The sequence below is a fragment of the Puma concolor genome, chromosome C1, assembly GCF_028749965.1.
Source record: "Puma concolor isolate L17-30 chromosome C1, mPumCon1.1.hap2, whole genome shotgun sequence".
Taxonomy (NCBI): Eukaryota; Metazoa; Chordata; class Mammalia; order Carnivora; family Felidae; genus Puma; species Puma concolor.
The window spans coordinates 65,634,328-65,653,614 of record NC_141674.1 but is presented as its reverse complement, the minus strand read 5'-3'; the positions used below and the strand labels follow the sequence as shown (position 1 = coordinate 65,653,614).

The window sequence follows — 19,287 nt, the reverse complement described above, 5'->3', positions numbered from 1 at the left end:
ATCTTTTTTGTGGACCTATGTTTTCATTTCTCTTTTACAGATTCCTATGAGCAGAACTGCTGGGTCATACGGTAAATTTAAAACATCTTTAGTTTTGTCCAAAAATTTTAAAACCCAGCATTTAAAACTGTGGATATTAGATTTTTTCAAAACATGAATAAACTGGATCACTGGTTCTCTTAGTCTCTAAATATATAAATTTAGCATGTTCAACTCATATACTTCTCAGTTCATGGTTCCTGTTCCCACTGTCCTAGGCCTTGACAGCGAGTGTAATAACTGGGGGAAACAAGTATATCATATAAATTACTAACAGTTCCAGAGTCCTAACATTCAGTGTTTTGTTACTACTGGAGAAACACATAGAGCTATGGAACCAGGCCTGCAGATACAAACTGACCAATGAAAGGCAAAGAGAAAAAAATGTTTTCCCACATTTAAACAGTATACCTACAAGGGATTTTTTCAAAGAATAAATGAGCTATTCTGAATAAAGAGCAAATAAATATAATGCTTTTCTGTATGTAAAGGAAGAATACTTTTGAAAAAATAATCAAATAACTTTCATTTAACTGTATTTTCAAATAACTCCTAGAGAATGATATTTCTGAATATATTTCAATGCTTTAAAAAATTTAATCTCCCCTCTCTATTACCTTTATTGTTTATGGCAATTATCTGAATCAAGAACAAAAAAAGATTCAGGGTACAGAGATGATACTGCTTTTGTTCTTTAAAAATTCACTCACTGTGATGATGAGCAGTAAAAATCAAACTAGAGAAATACTACTGAAGAGAAACACTATTAAGAGGTAATATTAAGCCAAGAAAAATGTCTCATTGGATGACTTGAAAATTCTGGAGATAAATATCCTTAGTATACACTGAATTCTATGGCTTCGTCATAAACAAACTTGAGCCATCAGGGAGATGTGGGTTAAGCAGTGGATATCTGCTTTTTCTTGGGAATGTATAGTGTTGCTTCATGTTTGTGAATTCCTTTACAAAATCACAAATAACTTCTTCAGAAAGAGTATATTATAAGTGTCTCACAATCCTGCTTAGCTTTTGAGATGAACCAAATCGTATTTTGATTAATATGGCCATAAGGAATAAGCAGAATTGAACTGGCCATTATTTGCCTTTTTCAATATTTATCTTGTAAGAGCCTGACACTGCAGGTCCTCATCACCAACAATAGAAACTGCAATTTAAAGCAACTCAGATCAAAAAGAAAAACAAAACAAAACAAAAAGAAAAAAGTTTCTACACAATCATGCTGCTTATATAATTTTTTTTTTTTTAATGAGTTAGTGCTTCACTGTATTTTAGGGTACATTTCTAATTAGGAAAATTTTACGTTAAATGCAATAAAGGAGACAAATAACAAAAAAGTTTTCATAACTACAATGATTTAAAAGAGAACATTTTGGGAGGAAAAAAAATAATGAAATAACTTGCTCCTGATTTGAAATGTTAAAAATCCCAGAACCTATAGGAATTAAAGTGTTTTTGTTGTTGCTGTTAATTAGCAATTTAAAATAGTCTTCATAGCTACATTTATATGGAGATGATGGACAAATTTAATTTAAAATCCAGAATGATAAAAGGATAATCTTAAATAACCCCTGTTTACTGTATTCAACTAGTTTCTGATCTCACAGTGCAAGAAACAAAAGTATGGCAGGGAGAGGAAAGGGAAGTTGTCACGCTTTCCTCAATACCTAGATAGTAAAATTTCAAAAGAAATAATGTTACCTAAAAGTAAATCAATAATTGTTCTAACTAGGTGGCCATTTTAGGTCAAAAATTGTATTTCTGAGATCTCAGTTTCTTGGCACACACTTACTGTTTACAATTAAGCTAAAAACTTGTTCTGGTATTTTATGACATCAGGAAAATTCTTTCCTCTCCAGGCGGAATGCCAAAAACAACTACAGCTGAATGCCTGGGCCTTCTGCTTCTCAGGGAGACGATTCTGTCTTGTTCCATCTAAACTAAATTGCTATCAGAAAGGCAAAAAACTTCTCTCGTTTTTGCAAATAAAATATAAACTACCCAGAATGTGAACTGCCAATGTTAAAATTTTAAATGACTGAAGGATCTGTATTGGTTCTGGCAGAAAATTCATTAGAAAACAAAACAGGTTGCATAAGACTTTGACACAATTCATTAATGGGCAAGGGAATTTAAGGTTTCTTTTCAAATATACAATGTTAACATAAATCTACTGGTAGAATATATATATTACAAAATGCCAAAAAAAAGGGCAAGCAAATACATTTCATTCACAGCTATGTAATAATATTTACTCATATGATCAAAGATGAAATCTTGCTTTTATCTATTTGTCTTTCTACTTTGATGCCTGATAATTTAATTATGACCAGAAAGCTGAAAGCGGGGGAGAAAGAGAGACAGAGCTGGAGAGACTTAAAGATATACACAGAATACTTACCTTCCTCCCCAAACTGATCATATATTTCTCTCTTTTTAGGATCACTCAATACTTCATAAGCTTCTGCGACCTCTTTAAATTTTTCCTCTGCTTGAGGAGATTTGTTCTTGTCCGGATGAAATTTGAGTGCTTGTTTTCGGTAAGCTTTTTTAATATCTTCATCTGAAGCTCCTTTTTCAATTCCCAAAATGTAATAATAGTCTTTCCCCATTTCGAATGCCTTGAAATGAACTTAGATTTCCCTTTGTGAAAGAAAACAGCGTCCCCAGTCTTAGCAATACAACGATTCCAAGAAAAATAAACCAAGCTGGGTATTTTAAAAGTTAAAGCAAATCAGCAATTCAGCTTCGCTGTCTTAAGGCAGCAAGCAAGCAGCGTCTCTATTTAATTCCTTCCCCAAAGGCTTACTTACAGATAAATATACACTACACAGGAGACAGCCTCCTTCTAGATCCTCCCATTTTCACTACGTGTCTCTGTACTTTCTAGAACAGCAAATGCTACAGGACGTCACTTCCCCAGCTGCCTCTAGTCAAAGTACAGAGCTAGGTTTTCTCCTCCTCCACGATTAACTATTCATTTTCCTTCTGGCTCTACCATTTTTATTTCCTTTTTAAGAAGCTAAGTGGATTAAGAACCCAATATTTCAGCACAGAATATCATAACTACGTATTTATTTACTCTATTGTAGGAGAAAAAAAACAAAATAATTATAGCCAATGGGCATCCTATGTTAAAATAAATTAAAGGCATTATACAAATTTAAAGGTACCCTTGAACTGATTTTAGGTATTTTAATTTCAATTTCAAGTTATCCAAATATAAGATACACAATGCTAAAATATGGTTTGTTTAAATTAACATTTTCAGATAATTTGTGTCATTTTCAGAATTCCTGGGGTCTATCAATCAGAAATGCCAGGAGGTCAACATACCAATTTCACATGTAAAAGGATATCATAAACATCAAAAGCAGTCAAGGACTTAAAATTATCTTAGTTAGTGGTTTTAACTAGTTTTCTGTAATATACAAGAGTTAATAGTTCTGGCAAACTAAGTATTTGTGAAAGCTTCTTATCTGATTTTAGCTACTTTAGCAAAAACAGAATGAGATCCCACTCCCCGCACCTCTGTCTCCGCCCAACTCTTAGGGTCACTATTTAAAGAATTTTTGTGCTGCAGGAAAGATAGAAGAAAAGTATCAGGTTACAGACAGTAAATACTCATGTTTCTTATAAGACCTTAACTGGATCATCTTGAAATCTGGATATGCTATTTACAGGGCAGCGATATGAGAAATATTTTTGCTTTTAAAAACACATTTCCCTAATTATAATTATCAATACTCATTGCTGAAGGTTTTGGAAAACACAGAAAGAAAAAAGAATAAAATAAAAACCTCCCTATCATACCACTTTAGGTAATTCCTGCTAAGTATATTTCCTTGTAGTCATTTTTTCCTATAAATATTTATATTATATTTATATTTATGATACTTATAGTTTTGTATTTGTTTTTTTGTTAACAAAGTTTATGTCATATCATTTACATACCCTTTTGATATCTGCTTTTTTGTATATATTTTGTATATTTATGAGAAATATTTTCAGTCTATATTACTCATCTTTTATCTCCTATTGTTTTGTCATCTTTTCAAAGATGTTCCCATTTCTAATATAATGGAAAGATGGATTAATAAGAAAATGTCAAAAGAATTGCACACAGCCCTATAGATACCTTAAATCTGTAAACTTGGAAGAAAACAAAGAACATTTAAAGGAAAAGTAAATGTACATATATGTTTAAAGTATAGTGAAAAGGTAACAATCACATGTTAACCTTTAAAGATATGGGAACACCTACTCTATATGCCAAGCAGTTTTACATTAATGATTCAGCAATTCTTTCAGAACATTCATCTTTTTACTTTGACAGCTAGGATTTCCTGTTTTTCAAAACTCTCTCCTTTAAAAATACTTTGGTATTAGAAACAAATAGCATCTTTCTAGCTTATTTACAGATTACAAAGATTTGTCAGCCATTCAAGCAAATTTTTTAGTTCCATCAAGGAATACTCAATGTCAAAAGGTTAACATTCAAATCCAAAAACCTTAGGGGAAAATGCTAATATCCAAAGTCAACTTAAAACTCCTACTTAAAAAAAAATTGCAAGCTGAAGTCCTGTAGAAGTACAGCATCTACAGTAGGAGTAAAAATATAATAAAAATCACCTTTTCTAGAATTAATTTCCAAAAGAATTCCTTTAAAATACTCATTACCAAAGGAACACTGACATTACTATCTGTGAAAAGCCTGAATTGTTCTGGTAGGTAATGCTGGGAGGAAAGAAAAAATAGATTCTTATCTGATTTGATCATTTTCAGATAGCTAGAAATATTACCAGGACTTGGCATATTAAATGACTTTAGAACCCGAGACTAGATCTTTCACATTTCGGAGAAATGCATTACCTATTAACAAATGGAAACAAATCTGACTTTCTACATGTAGAGAAGGATGATAAAGGATTTTTATATTTCTTCAAATATCATACACACAAAAAAGAACCATAGTGGTAAACCTGAAAAGCAAGAATTCATCTCAACTGTGAAATTTCAAGTTATTAAATAAGCAGTTATAATTTGAAGATTTTAAATAATAAAACAATCTAGCTAGGTTTTGGTAAAATGAGTACTGTAAATAATTCTTTCAAACATTTGGGAACAATGCCAACAGACACATGAAAAGATGTTTGGCATCACTAATCATCAGGGAAATGCAAATCAAAACCACAGTGAGATATTACCTCATACCAGTCAGAATGGATAGTATCAAAAAGACAAAAAATAACAAATGTTGGTGAGGATGTGAAGAAAAGAGAACCCTCATGCACTGTTAGTGGAAACGTACATTGGAGCAACCACTGTAGGAAAGACTGTGGAGCTTCCTCAAAAATTTAAAAATAGAAATACCACAGGATCCAGTAATTCCACTACTGGGTATTTTACCCCAAGGAAACAGAAACACTAATTCAAAAAGATATATGCACCCACACATTCACAACAGCATTATTTACAATAGCCGAGATATGAAAGCAACCTAAGTGTCCATTCATGGATGAGTGGATAAAGATATTATATACGGGAATGAATAAGTCACAGGGATGAAAGGTATAGCATAGGGAATATAGTCAATGGTATTGTAATAGCATTGTATGGTGACAGATGGTAGCTACACTTGTGGTGAGCACAGCATAACTGATAAGAGTTGCTGAATCACTGTGTTATACACTTGAAACTAATGTAATATTGTGTGTTCAACTATACTGCAATAAAGAAGATAAATATGGCAGCATCAGTGGGCAGTTGAGGGGTCAAGGCCAACTCATACCCATAGCCAGGTGAGCCTGACTATTTCTCCATTGCTTCAATGTCAAGTGAGCAGAAAAAAGCACCATGGAGCCTAGGAAATTAGGTAGGCCCAGAGGGGGGAAAAAAAAACAGCACACTCAGGCTACTGAGGAAAAACATCCCTTTTTTTTTAAGAGCTAAAATCCACTACATTTTTTTTTAAAGAATGAGAAACACTCATAACAGGAAGGTTATTCCTGAAATGTATAACTCTATACTACTCTCCTAGGATTCTCTCTCAGAACCCTTGGAAGGAGCGTGGCCCTACCCACATCTTGGTTTAGCTGCCAAAAGTGTAAGAATAAATTTTTGTTGTTTTAAGATGTTTACCTTGTGACAATTTGTTTTAGCAGCCCTAGGAAACTAAAACAGCGAGAAATACAAAAAAGTATGTATGATGTAAATGGACAGTTCAAAATTGGTAACAATAAACACCCATTTATCCATTAAAAAATATATAATAAATATAATTTTAAAAATCATTTGGGAACAAGTATTAACAATTTTAAGGGGCACCTGGGTGGCTCAGTCGGTTAAGCTTCTGACTTTGGTTCAGGTCATGATCTCATGGTTCAAGAGTTTGAGCCCCACGTCGGGCTCTGTGCTGACAGCTCAGACCCTGGAGCCTGCTTCGGCTTCTGTGTCTCCTCTGTCTCTGCCATCCCTCCCCTCTTCATGCTCTCTCTCTCTCTCTTTCTCTCTATCTCTCTCTCCCTCCCTCTCAAAAATAAATAAACATTAAAAAAAAAAATTTAAATCCCTATAAATACCATAACCTGGAAATTTGTCCTTAAAAATAATTCACAGAAAAAAAACTATGAACATACCAATAAACTCATTGCACTAGATGTAATAGGGTAATAGATTAATATAGTCATTAAACTGCATAGTATTTTAGAGAAATTTTACTCGTTACATTTACTTTTTTCAGACTGAGCTATCTCCTCTACCACTTAGGAGTTAAAAATCCATTACACAATCACTTTACATTAAAATTTTTCATCTAAGTTTTATTTCATCTATGAGATTAGGGTGTTTGTATGATTTTTTTAATCAGGGTGGGTGACCAATTGTCATCCCTGTAAATAATGATCATGACAAAAATAGAGTATGTAAGGGAAAAGGTAGGGGCAGCCTTTAGGGATAATGGAGCTGAGATGTGAATAAGGTTCTTTTACTATTTTTTATTTTTATTTATTTATTTATGTTATTTATTTATTTATTTTTTAACGTTTATTCATTTTAGAGACAGAGAGAGACAGAGCATGAATGGGGGAAGGTCAGAGAGAGAGGGAGACACAGAATCCGAAACAGGCTCCAGGCTCTGAACTGTCAGCACAGAGCCGGATGCGGGGCTCGAACTCACGGACCGCAAGATCACGACCTGAGCCGAAGTCGGTCACCCAACCGACTGAGCCACCCAGGCGCCCCACTATTTTTTAAAGTAAAAATAAAAACAGGGGCACCTGGGTGGCTCAGTCGGTTGAGCGTCCGACTTCGGCTCAGGTCATGATCTCACAGCTCGTGAGTTTGAGCCCCGCATCGGACTCTGTGCTGACAGCTCAGACTAGAGCCTGCTTCGGATTCTGTGTCTCCCTCCCTCTCTGTCCCTAACCCACTCGCATTCTGTCTCTGTCTCCCTCAAAAATAAATAAACATTAAAAAAAATAAATAATAAAAATAAAAATAAAAACACAGCCAAAAAACTACATAATAGTCTATTTGAAATACTGTTTAAAAATCACATAGATCCTTGCTTATTTGATTTTATACATATATATGTGTATGGCAGAAAGTTGGGTAACAAGAACCAGAGTTAATAAAACATACACTTTTTTTCCCTTAAATTTCTTTAAGGCTACTATATTTTTAATAAAGATATAAAATTAGTATATGTATTTTAAAATTTTTACTAATCAAACATTAATGTGATTATTCCATGAAAACACAATTCTCTTCCGTTTATTAAAAGAAAATTACAGGGGCACCTGGCTGGCTCATTTGATAAAACTTGTAACTCTTGATCTTGGGATCATGAGTTCAAGCCCCATATTGGGTATAGAGCTTACTTTAAAAATAAACAAGTAAGTAAGTAAGTAAATTAATTAATTAATTAATATTACAAAGATTCTTCTCCTTAATGTTTATAGTTTACAAGTTCTCATGCTGGAATAGGGGTGGTTCATCTCTAACTGAAGTAAAGCCATAATGTATTTTAAGAGATTTTAATTTTTTGGGGCGCCTGGGTGGCGCAGTCGGTTAAGCGTCCAACTTCAGCCAGGTCACGATCTTGCGGTCCGTGAGTTCGAGCCCCGCGTCAGGCTCTGGGCTGATGGCTCAGAGCCTGGAGCCTGTTTCTGATTCTGTGTCTCCCTCTCTCTCTGCCCCTCCCCCGTTCATGCTCTGTCGCTCTCTGTCCCAAAAATAAATAAACGTTGAAAAAAAAAATTAAAAAAAAAAAAAAAAGAGATTTTAATTTTTTCAACCAAGTCAGAAAACTTAAGTGTATTTACTATTTTATTTATCAAAGTTTTTTGTTTTTTTTTTTTTTTAAACATGGTTTAATGGTTTTGGGCCCAATAATTTATTTGGAGGAAGTGTGCTACTCTATTTTAGGGAGACATGGCCCAGAATTCAGTAAAAATTCTAATGACATTATACATATTTTTTCAATAACTTTAACAAAGATTCCTTATTTGGGATATTATGCTTTCATAGTAACTATAGATAAATTATTTTTACAGAAATTATTTTTGATTGTATAATCAGTTTCAAATATTAAATATGTTTAGATATCAGAGCTAAAGATAGCACTTGAATCACACACTAAAAATCCTAAAAGTACCTAACTAGTCATTCAACTGATGCCATCTTCACCTTCTACTTTGGCTTTATTAATATACAATAAAGAAGTTTTTTTCTCCAAATCACAAATCATTTCCCAGTTTATAATACATTAGTACAAAGAAAGACAGCATGCCTTCTAGAGTCTCAGAAGAAATTATTATTAAAATTCAGATCATCACTTAAATACTTGAAGGCAAACGACTTCTAATATTTTACCAATGCTCCTGTTGAAAACTTTTTCTGTCAATATTTCATTCATAAATGGGTAGGTACATTTAGTTCAGAAATTTCTCATCAAGTGATTAATTTTAGTAAGTTGTGACTTCCATTCCCTAATACTTCTTATCCAAGAATAAACAGACTGAGGCTCTTTTACACTTGTCCTCACAGTACTTTAGATAGTTAAATAGTGGTGGGGCACCTGGTTGGCTCAGTGGGTTTCTGATTTTGGCTCAGGTCGTGATCTCAGGGTCGTGAGATAGAGCCCCATGTCAGACTCTGTGCTGACAGTGCAGCGCCTGCTTGGGATTCTCTCTCTACCCCTTCCCTGCTCACTCTCTCTCTTCTCTCTCTCGAAATAAATAAGCATTTTTTTTAAAAAAAGAGAGTTGAATAGTGGTTATAAAATTTGCTAGGGTGGCGCCAGGGAATATTGATTGTGTAGTGGTTAAAAGCACAGATTTTAGAGACAGACTGCCAGGGTTAGAGTCCTGACAACATGACTCCAGCTGTGGAGCCTTGGACTTAACTTTACTATGCCTCAGTTTCCTTATCTGTCAAATGGGATTAACATTAATATCTACTTCATAGGGCTGTTGTGAGGATTAAATGAGATAAATGTGTGATGCACTTAAATGTGACTGGCACATAATGAGGACTATGGAAGTATTGAGTACTATTGTGATAACAATGATCTCATCATATCAACTAGAAGGACTTTTTCCTACAAAATAATTACTACACCATAGGGATAATAAAATGTCTTTATTTACAAGTGTATGCATCCACACACACAACAGCTATCCAACTAAGAATAAATGGCTCTTTCCAAATGCTCCAGTTAATACTTGTTACTTACTCATCTTGACTCCATTAAAATTTACAATCATTAAACCTTCACATAGGTAGCATTCATCGTATTTCAAATACATACACTTGTATTTCAAATGCAAATTTCAAATACCTTGACTGTATTTCAAACATAGTAATCCAGACTGGTATTGGTGAAAGAACAGGCAAATAGACCAATAGAACAGAATAGAGAGTCCAGAAATAGAGATGTATAAATATAGTCAACTGATCTTTGACAAAAGAGCAAAGGCAATACAATGGAGGAAAAAAATGGTCTTTTCAACCAATAGTGCTGGAACAACTGGACATCCACTTGCAAAGGAATGAATCTAGACACAGACCTTAAACCTTTTACAAGAATTAACTCAAAATGGATCACAGACCTAAGTGTAAAAATGCAAAACTATACTAGAACATATGAAAAAAATCTAGATGACCTTGGGTTTGGCAATGATTTAAATAAAATACCAAAGGCACCGTTCATGAAAGAGAAAATTGTTAAGCTGGACTACATTAAAATTACAATTTTCTGCTGAGAAAGACATTGTCAAGCAAATGAGAAAACAAGCCACAGACTAGGAGAAAATATTTCAAAAGACATATCTGATAAAAGACTATTATCCAAAATATATAAAGAACTCTTAAATCTCAACAACAGGAAAACAAACAACCCAATTAAAAAAATGGGCCAAAGAGGGGCGCCCAGATGGCTCAGTCGGTTGAGCGTCTGACTCTTGATTTCAGCTCAGGTCATGTTCTCATGGTACATGAGTTTGAGCCCCGTCTCGGGCTCTGCACTGACAGCGTGGAGCCTGCTTGGGATTCTCTCTCGCGCTCTCTGCCCCTCCCTCCCTCTCTCTGTTTCTCTCTCAAAATACATAAATAAACATTTTTTTTTTTAATGGGCCAGGGGTGCCTAGGTGGCTCAGTCAGTTAAGCATCTGGCTCTTGACCTTGGCTCAAGACATGATCTCAGAGTTAGTAAGTATGAGCCCCCTATGGAGCTCTGCACTGTTAGTACTTAGGATTCTCTCTCTCCCTCTCTCTCTGCTCCTCCCCAGCGGCTTGTGTTCCCTCTCTCTCTCTCTCTCTCTCTCCTTCCCTCTCAAAATAAATAAACATTAAAAAAAATTTTTTGAAAGGGGGCATCTGGGTGGCTCAGTTGGTTAAACGTCCAACTTCGGTTTAGGTCATGATCTCACATTCATGGCTTTGAGCCCCAAGTCAGGCTCTGTGCTGACAGTTCAGAGCCTGGAGCCTGTTTCAGATTCTGTGTCTCCCTCTCTCTCTGCCCCTTCCCCACTCATGCTCTGTCTCTCAAAAATAAATAAACATTGAAAAAAATTTTCCATAAAAAAAATTTAAAAAAAGAAAAATGGGCCAAAAAACCTTAAAAGAAACCTCACTAAAGGAGACTAGCAGATGGCAAATAAGCATATGAAAAGATGCTCCATATCAAAAGTCATCAGTGAAGTGAAAATAGACAAAGACATCACAACACACCTAGAAGAATGGCCAAAATTCAGAACACTGGCAACACCAAATGTTGGCAAAGATATAGAGTAATAGGAATTCTCATTCATTGTTGGTAGTACTGCAAAATAATAGTACACTCTAGAAGATAATTTGACGGTTTCTTAAAAAACAAAATATACACTTATTCAATCCTGCAATCATGCTCCTTGGTATTTACTCAAAGAAACTCAAAACCTAGATCTACCCAAAAACCTGCACATGGATGTCTATAGAAGCCTTATTTGTAATTGCCCAAACTTGGAAGCAGCCAAGATGTCTTCCAGTGGGTGAATGTGATAAACTGGTCATTCAGACAATGGAATATTGTTAAGCACTAAAAAGAAATGAGCTACCAAGCCATGAAAAGACACTGGAGGAACCGTAAGTGCATATTACTAAATGAAAGAAACCAGCCTGAAAAGGCTATATATGACATTCTGGAAAAGGCAAAACTATGGACACAGTAAAAAAATCAGTGATTGGCAGGAGTTAGTGGAAAGGGAAGGATAAATAGGTAGAGTACAGAGCATTTTTAGGGCAGTGAAACTACTCGTATGATACTGAAATGGTGGGCACATGTCATTTTACATTTGTCCAAAATCATAGAATATACAACACCAAAAGTGAGCCCTAATGTAAATTATCAACTCTGGGTAATAGTGATTTATCAGTAGAAGTTCACCAGTTGTAAATAAATATTCCATCTAGTGGGAGATGTTGATAATGGGGGAGGGGGAATTGTGCATATGTGGAGGTTTATGGGAAATCTCTGTACCTTCCACTCAATTTTGCTGTAAACCTCAAACTGCTCTAAAAAAATAAAATCTACTTAAATTTTTTTTTTTTAAATGGAAAAAAGTGCAATGTTTATATTCTTAAAAATGTTTGTTTTTTTTTTATGTCATCTCTACACCCAGCATGGTGCTTGAACTCACAAACCAGAGATCAAGAGTCAAGCACGCTCTACTGACTAAGCCAGGCAGGTGCCCCTTAAAATATGTATCTTTGATTTTAGGGCCAGAAGATCTTTCCAGTTTTAGTTTCTGTCAATGCCTCATATACCTCAATCATACTAATTTGGAAGTTGCCAAATTGAATCTTCAATTTCTGTTAGTGGACTAGCATAAGGGGGGCTACAAATGTCTAAAGAATAAAGACCTAAGAATTTAAATGCTTTCTACCTCAGCTCTGTCACTTAATAAGTGAGTTATTTAGGCAAATCATTTAATTTCTCTGAATTCCTAAGTCACAAAGGTTATTGTGAGAATTAGATAATACACATTGGGAAGCACTAAAATGTATGTGATGACATATCCATATAAACTGTTTTCATTAGTTTAAACTATACAAACCATTTTGCTACCATTTGGAGATCTTCCTTTATTCAGGAAGTTTTACTTGTTATAAAGTATGAAAATAACTAGAGTCACCTCCACAGGACTCAGGCATCCTCTAAGGTCATGCCCTTTACCATGTTCCCTTTTCAGACTTTTCTTTCTGAATTTTAGTTTCTTAGTGTCAAAAACAGTAACTGTTCTATGTCTTCCCTATAATAACATGTATACAATATAGTTTATCAAAACACTTCCATGTGCTTCCATCTGTTTTCCATATATGCATACACATCTGATATTAAAACTAGTGATAAGATTTCAAAGAGCTTTTCTCTAGCTAGCAATCAAATAGTTATGATATTTATTCTTAAAATCAGAGTAGACATTGTTCTAATAACATACACTTAAAGAGTACTGTGTCTGTTCTATTACTTGGTCTGCTTTTAGATATCTAAATAATTTCATATAATCAAACTACTGACCATGTAGTAATTGGATACATATTTAACCTTTACATGTTATATTTTCCTAAAATGCCTTTAAACCTGAGAATTCTTGTTGAAATTATCATTTATTTCTTACAGCAAATTGCTTTATTGTAAATTTGGAACTCAGATGCTAAATTTTCATTTCTGTGAAAAGATTTCAGACTTTGAGCATAAGTTACAATCCCTAAAAATTTTATCATGGCTACAAATGCAAATTTATCTTTAGGGAAAAAAATAGAAAAATACTGAAGACATTCATTTCTTGCTCCATCTAGGCTATAAGACAGAATAATAAGCTTAAGGCAAATGTCTTTAAGACATTACACCCTATTTAAATTGTTCTAGAAATCCTACTTTTTTCTTGACTATAAAATGTCCTTCCTTAGGTAATTACAGTAATTTGGACTTGTATTTGGAATTAGGCAGTCAATAGCATTTGAGTGCACATTTTATAGTATTTGATGAATACTCTAAAACTTGTTTTAAAAGATGGATGTTATTATAGTGAACATTCTCCATAAATAAAGTATCTCATTCGCAAATATTTACTGAGTGCTTACTATGTGCTATAAACTAGAGAACATCCTTGCTTTCATTCAATTCATATTCTAGTGAGAGAAGAAAACCAAGAAACAAGTTAATAAAGAAGTGATTTAATTTCAGATAGTTTGAAGTGCTTTAAAGAAAATTTTTCAATGTTACTAAGACAGGGGTTGATGGAGAAATGTTACTTTAGTCAGGATGGTCAGGAAAGACTTCTGTTCAGCTACGTTTTAAGAATTATACCAAAAATTTGGCACTAAGGTAGGTACAGGAAAAGGATCAAGTCTCGTCATTATACTTTTGTTTTTAATGTTTGTTTTTGAGAGAGAGAGAGAGAGAGAGAACAAGTCAGGGAGGGGCAGAGAGAGAGAAAGGGGATCAGAGGATCCAAAGGGGGCTCTGTACTGACAGCACAGAGCCCTATATGGGGCTCGAACTCACAAACTGTGAGATCATGACCTGAGCCAAAGTCTGACCTCAACTGACTGAACGACCCAGGCACCCCTAGGTATACTTTTAAAAAGGTATAATGCTTTCAGAAAAGCAAATGGAATGGTAAAGAGCTCTTAATGACCTCTTTGATTCTATTATCAAGAGATGTATTCAGCTCTCTTCACCTTTTCCATTTATTCACTTTCCCCATGTATAATCTGTACATATCCCTTCAAACCTACAGCTAACAATCAAGTTTAATAGTTTAATACGAATAGAGTAAACAATTAGTAGCTTCAAATAAGTGTGTTATGTAACTGTTATAGTACTTAAGGGACCATTAAGCCATGAGGAAAGATCATGAAACTTGGAATAAGAGCAGTGGTTCTAATATTCTTAGCTTCATTACCTAGTATCTATGTGAAGTTCTCGAAAAATGACTATTTCTCCGAGACTCAATTCCCTTATTCCATAAAATGGATAACATCATCTATCTCATTAGATTAACATAAAGAGTAAGAAAATATGTGGAAGGGCTTTACAAAAGTAAAATACTATGCAAATGTTAATTATATACTCCTCTTGAGCTGGAATGGTGGGTATGGAAAATGTCTATAAAAGAAAACTATGAGCAGTGTCTTGAAAGATTGATAGAATTTAGAAAGAAAGAGGGGCACAGGGAAGGTTTTCTGTTTGGATCAAGAACACAAAGCCCAGACAAAAAGAGCATAAAATGTATGTGTTACAGCAAAAAGACTGGTCAGGTTAAAGCATAGGATTTAGGAAGGCTCACTTTAGGAAGATGACCGAAGTTATGGTCAAATTGTTGAGAGTTTTGAATGTCTTTTTTTTTTTTTTACTTACTGATTGCTTTCATGTTCTTCAAAAAGTGACTAGGGCGCCTGGGTGGTTCAGTCAGTTAAGCATCTGCCTCTTGGGCTCAGGTCATAATCTCATGGTTTGTGAGATCTGGGCAAGCCCCGTATCAGGCTTTGCGCTGACAGCATGGAACCTGCTTGGGATTCTCACTCTCCCTCTCTCTCTGCCCTCCCCAGTTTGTGCTCTCTCTCAAAATAAATAAATAAACTTTAAAAAAAGTTTATTAAGTCTTTGAAACAAAGTTTATTTTTTTAAACAATATGACCAATGTGGGGCTTGAATTTATGACCCCAAGATCAAGAATCGCACCCTACCAAATGAGCCATCCAACTGCCCTAAAACAAACTTAAAAAAAAAAAAATCTGATATTTGACATCTCTTAAGTGTCAATTTACTTTGAAGCTAATGAAATTACTTTCTTGGTTCTCTTAGCGTGCAGTGTTATTAACAAAGTTTCATTAATATTTGTAAGCTTCAAGAACACCAGTAAAAGATGTCAAACAAACCTAAAAAGGTAACAAGAGCTTTATCAATCATAATTCTTCCTGGACTACTTACTATCTGTACCGCCAGAATTTCCCAGCACTTTATCACTATAGTTATATTAGAATTCCCAATGATTTCAAGTTTTATACTGTGTCATTGCTTTATTTTACAATACTTTTCCTTCAGGAAGCACTATAATAGAATACACACACTCTATTTTATTCTACATTTTATTGATTTAATGGTCTTTACAAAAGAAATGATTTACAACAAAATTTTGAAAATTTCAAAATACGGTGGTACCTGGCTGGCTCAGTCCACAGAGCATATGACTCTTGATCTCAGGGTTGTGAGTTTAAGCACCACATTGGGTATAGAGATTACTCAAAAATAAAATCATTGGGGGGCACCTGGGTGGCTAAGTTGGTTGGGCATCTGACTTTGGCTCAGGTCATGATCTCACGGTTCGTGAGTTTGAGCCCCATGTCGAGCTCTGTGCTGACAGCTCAGAGCCTGAAAGCTGTTTCAGAATCTTTATCTACCCCTTTCTGCTTATCCCTTGATCGTGCTCTGCCTCTCTCTCTCTCAAAAATAAATTAAAAAAAAAATTGGAGGGCACCTGGTTGCCACATTGGTTAAGCATCCAACTTTGGCTCAAGTCATGATCTCATGGTTCGTGGGTTTGAGTCCCACATTGGGCTCTCTCCTTCAATGCGGAGCCTGCTTCAGATCCTTTGTCCCCTTTCTCTCTGTTGCCCTCTCCAGCACTCTCTCTCTCTCTCTCTCTCTCAAAAATAAACATTAAAAAAAAAACTTAAGGGGCGCCTGGGTGGCTCAGTCGGTTAAGCGTCCGACTTTGGCTCAGGTCATGATTTCGCAGTCCGTGAGTTTGAGCCCCAAGTCGGGCTCTGTGCTGACTTCTCAGAGCCTGGAGCCTGTTTCATATTCTGTGTCTCCCTCTCTCTCTACCCCTCCCCCGTTCATGCTCTGTCTCTCTCTGTCTCAAAAATAAATAAACGTTAAAAAAAATTTAAATAGGGCGCCTGGGTGGCGCAGTCGGTTAAGCGTCCGGCTTCAGCCAGGTCACGATCTCGCGGTCCGTGAGTTCGAGCCCCGCATCAGGCTCTGGGCTGATGGCTCAGAGCCTGGAGCCTGTTTCCGATTCTGTGTCTCCCTCTCTCTCTGCCCCTCCCCCGTTCATGCTCTGTCTCTCTCTGTCCCAAAAATAAATAAACGTTGAAAAAAAATTAAAAAAATAAATAAATAAAATACATGCCTTCAAAATAGTAAGATAGCATGAAACTGCTTTAAGAGGTTTATAAAAATTGGGGCACCTGGGTGGCTCAGTTGGTTGAGTGTCTGACTCTTGATTTTGGCTCAGGTCATGATTTCATGGTTCATGGGACTGAGCCCAGCATGGGGCTCTGTGCTGACAGCACAAAGCCTGCATGGTATTCTCTTATTCTCTCCCCTCTCTCTCTATCCCACTCCCCTGTTCGCACTCATGTTCTCTCTCTCTCTCTCTCTCTCTCTCTCTCAAAATATATAAACTTTTTTTTTAAGGTTATAAAAATTACTAGAGTTATCTGAATCAGAAGTATTTTGTTTTTTAAATAATAATTTCTGGGTGCCGGGGTGGTTCAGTTGGTTAAGCATTGACTCTTGAAGTCATGATGTTAAGCCCCATGTTGGGTTCTGCACTAGGCACGGGGTCTACTTAAAAAAAAAAAAAAAAAAAAAAGATATATACAATGGAATACTACTTGGCAATGAGAAAGAATGAAATATGGCCTTTTGTAGCAATGTGGATGGAACTGGAGGGTATTATGCTAAGTGAAATAAGTCAGGCAGAGAAAGACAGATACCATATGTTTTCACTCATATGTGGATCCTGAGAAACTTAACAGAAGACCAGGGGGGGAGGGGAAGGGGAAGGAAAAAGTTACAGAGAGGGAAGGAGGCAAACCATAAGACTCTTAAATACTGAGAACTGAGGGTTGATGGGGGGTGGGGGAGAGGGGAAAGTGGATGATGGGCATTGAGGAGGGCACCTGTTGGGATGAGCACTGGGTGTTGTATGGAAACCAATTTGACAATAAATTATTAAAAAAAAAAAAAAAAAGCTGAAGGCATCCTAATGTATACTTGAGATAAATCTATCCCACCCATAGAGGGCATTTGCAGTATATTTAATAACCCATCCTTATCTTTAATTCCCCAAAGAATGGTGACCATTTTGTTTCTATAACCAACATTAAATGAAAAACTAAAACTGTTAAAAAAAAAAAAAAAATAGAGGCGCCTAGATGGCTCAGTTGGTTGAGTGTCTGACTCTGACTCCTGATTTCGGCTCAGGTCATGATCTCAGGGTTGTGGGTTTGAGCCCCATGTCAGGCACTGTGCTGAGCATGGAGCTTGCTTAAGACTCTCTCTTCCCTCTCCCCAACTCGCACTCTCTCTCTCTCTAAAAAAAAATAATAATAATTTCCTGGAAGGCCTGGCTGGCTCAGTTGGAAGAGCATGCAACTCTCAATCTCAGGGTTGTGAGTTTGAATCACACATTGGTGTAGAGATTATTTAAATAAATAAATAAATAAATAAATAAATAAATAAATAAATAAATGTATGTTTTTTTCCTTTTTGGGGGAATATAGAACTGATTTTATTCTGTGATGGTATTAAAGTGTATCCTAGGGGTGCGTGGCTGGCTCAGTTGGTGGAATAACAATCATTGGGGTTGTGAGTCCAAGCCCCAAGTTGTGCATGGGGCCTTCTCAAAAAAAAAAAAAAAAAAAAGGACCTTCTCCTCACAAGGCTTTCCTTATTTAAAAAAAAAAAAGTATCCTAATAAAATAGCCCAGTAACAACTTGCCCTTCTTTCTTACCCTCTTTGATAAGAAGTCATTGAAAAGCTTTACTAGAGGACTAGTGAACATAAAGTGAGCTAATCCCATACTTTCCTAGCAGTTTGGAATCAGTTAGAAGTGTTCTCTACATTACTTGCCAATATTGAATCAGAGAACCAAGAAACTATAGAATTCTAGGTCATTTTAATTGGATCTTGTAAATTGATATTTGATTATAACACTTTGACTATGTTTAAAGATCATATCAGCGTGTTTGGGTGGTTAGTCGGTTGGCCATCCAACTCTTGATTTTGGCTCAGGTCATGGTCTCGCAGTCGTGGGATTGAGCCCCATGTGGGGCTCTGCACGGACAAGACAGTGCCTGCTTGGAATTCTCTCTCCCCTTCTCTCTACCCCTCCTAATCCACATGCTCACAAGCTCTCTCTCTCTCTCTCTCACAAAAAATAAATAAACATTAAAAAAAAAAGATCATATCATCTATAGCAATACTATCCAACAGAAATATAAAGTGAGCTACACATGCAAGCCACATATGTAATGTAAGCATTTCTAGAATCCACATTTTAAAAAAAGTGAAAAGTGAAATTAATTTTAATAATGTATTTTATTTAACCCAGTAAATCCAAGATATTGTCATTACAACATGTAATCAATATAAAAATAATAAGATCTTTCACATTCTTTTTTTTGGTATTACATCTTCAGAATTTAGTGTTAATTTTACACTTACTCAATTCACATAGCCACATTTCAAGCCCTTAGCTTCATGTGGCTAGTGGCCACTGTATTAGCCAGTGTAGATTCAGAGGTTCCTACTAATGACCAGTGCTATGATCCAATGTTGTAGAAACCTCAACCTGTTAACTTAAGTATATCACATACACATATCCCTCACAGATGCACATTTAGGGGAAATAAAATCTTAACAGATACACTCTAAAGAAAAGTCCATTATA

General features: G+C 35.5%; 1 protein-coding gene across 2 annotated transcripts in view; it reads right to left on the bottom strand.

The window, feature by feature from the left end:
* DNAJB4 (DnaJ heat shock protein family (Hsp40) member B4) overlaps positions 1–19,287 on the bottom strand; it is a 49,489-nt gene that overhangs the window by 7,132 nt on the left and 23,070 nt on the right. The window contains exon 1 of one of the 2 annotated variants that reach the window (XM_025912777.2): positions 2,459–3,170. The exons of the other annotated variant lie outside the window; for it this stretch is intronic. Within the exon in view, the coding sequence (XP_025768562.1) occupies positions 2,459–2,669 (211 nt within the window). The 5' untranslated portion in view covers positions 2,670–3,170. Of the gene's footprint in view, positions 1–2,458; positions 3,171–19,287 lie in introns of those variants that run through there. 2 annotated transcript variants of the gene reach the window in all.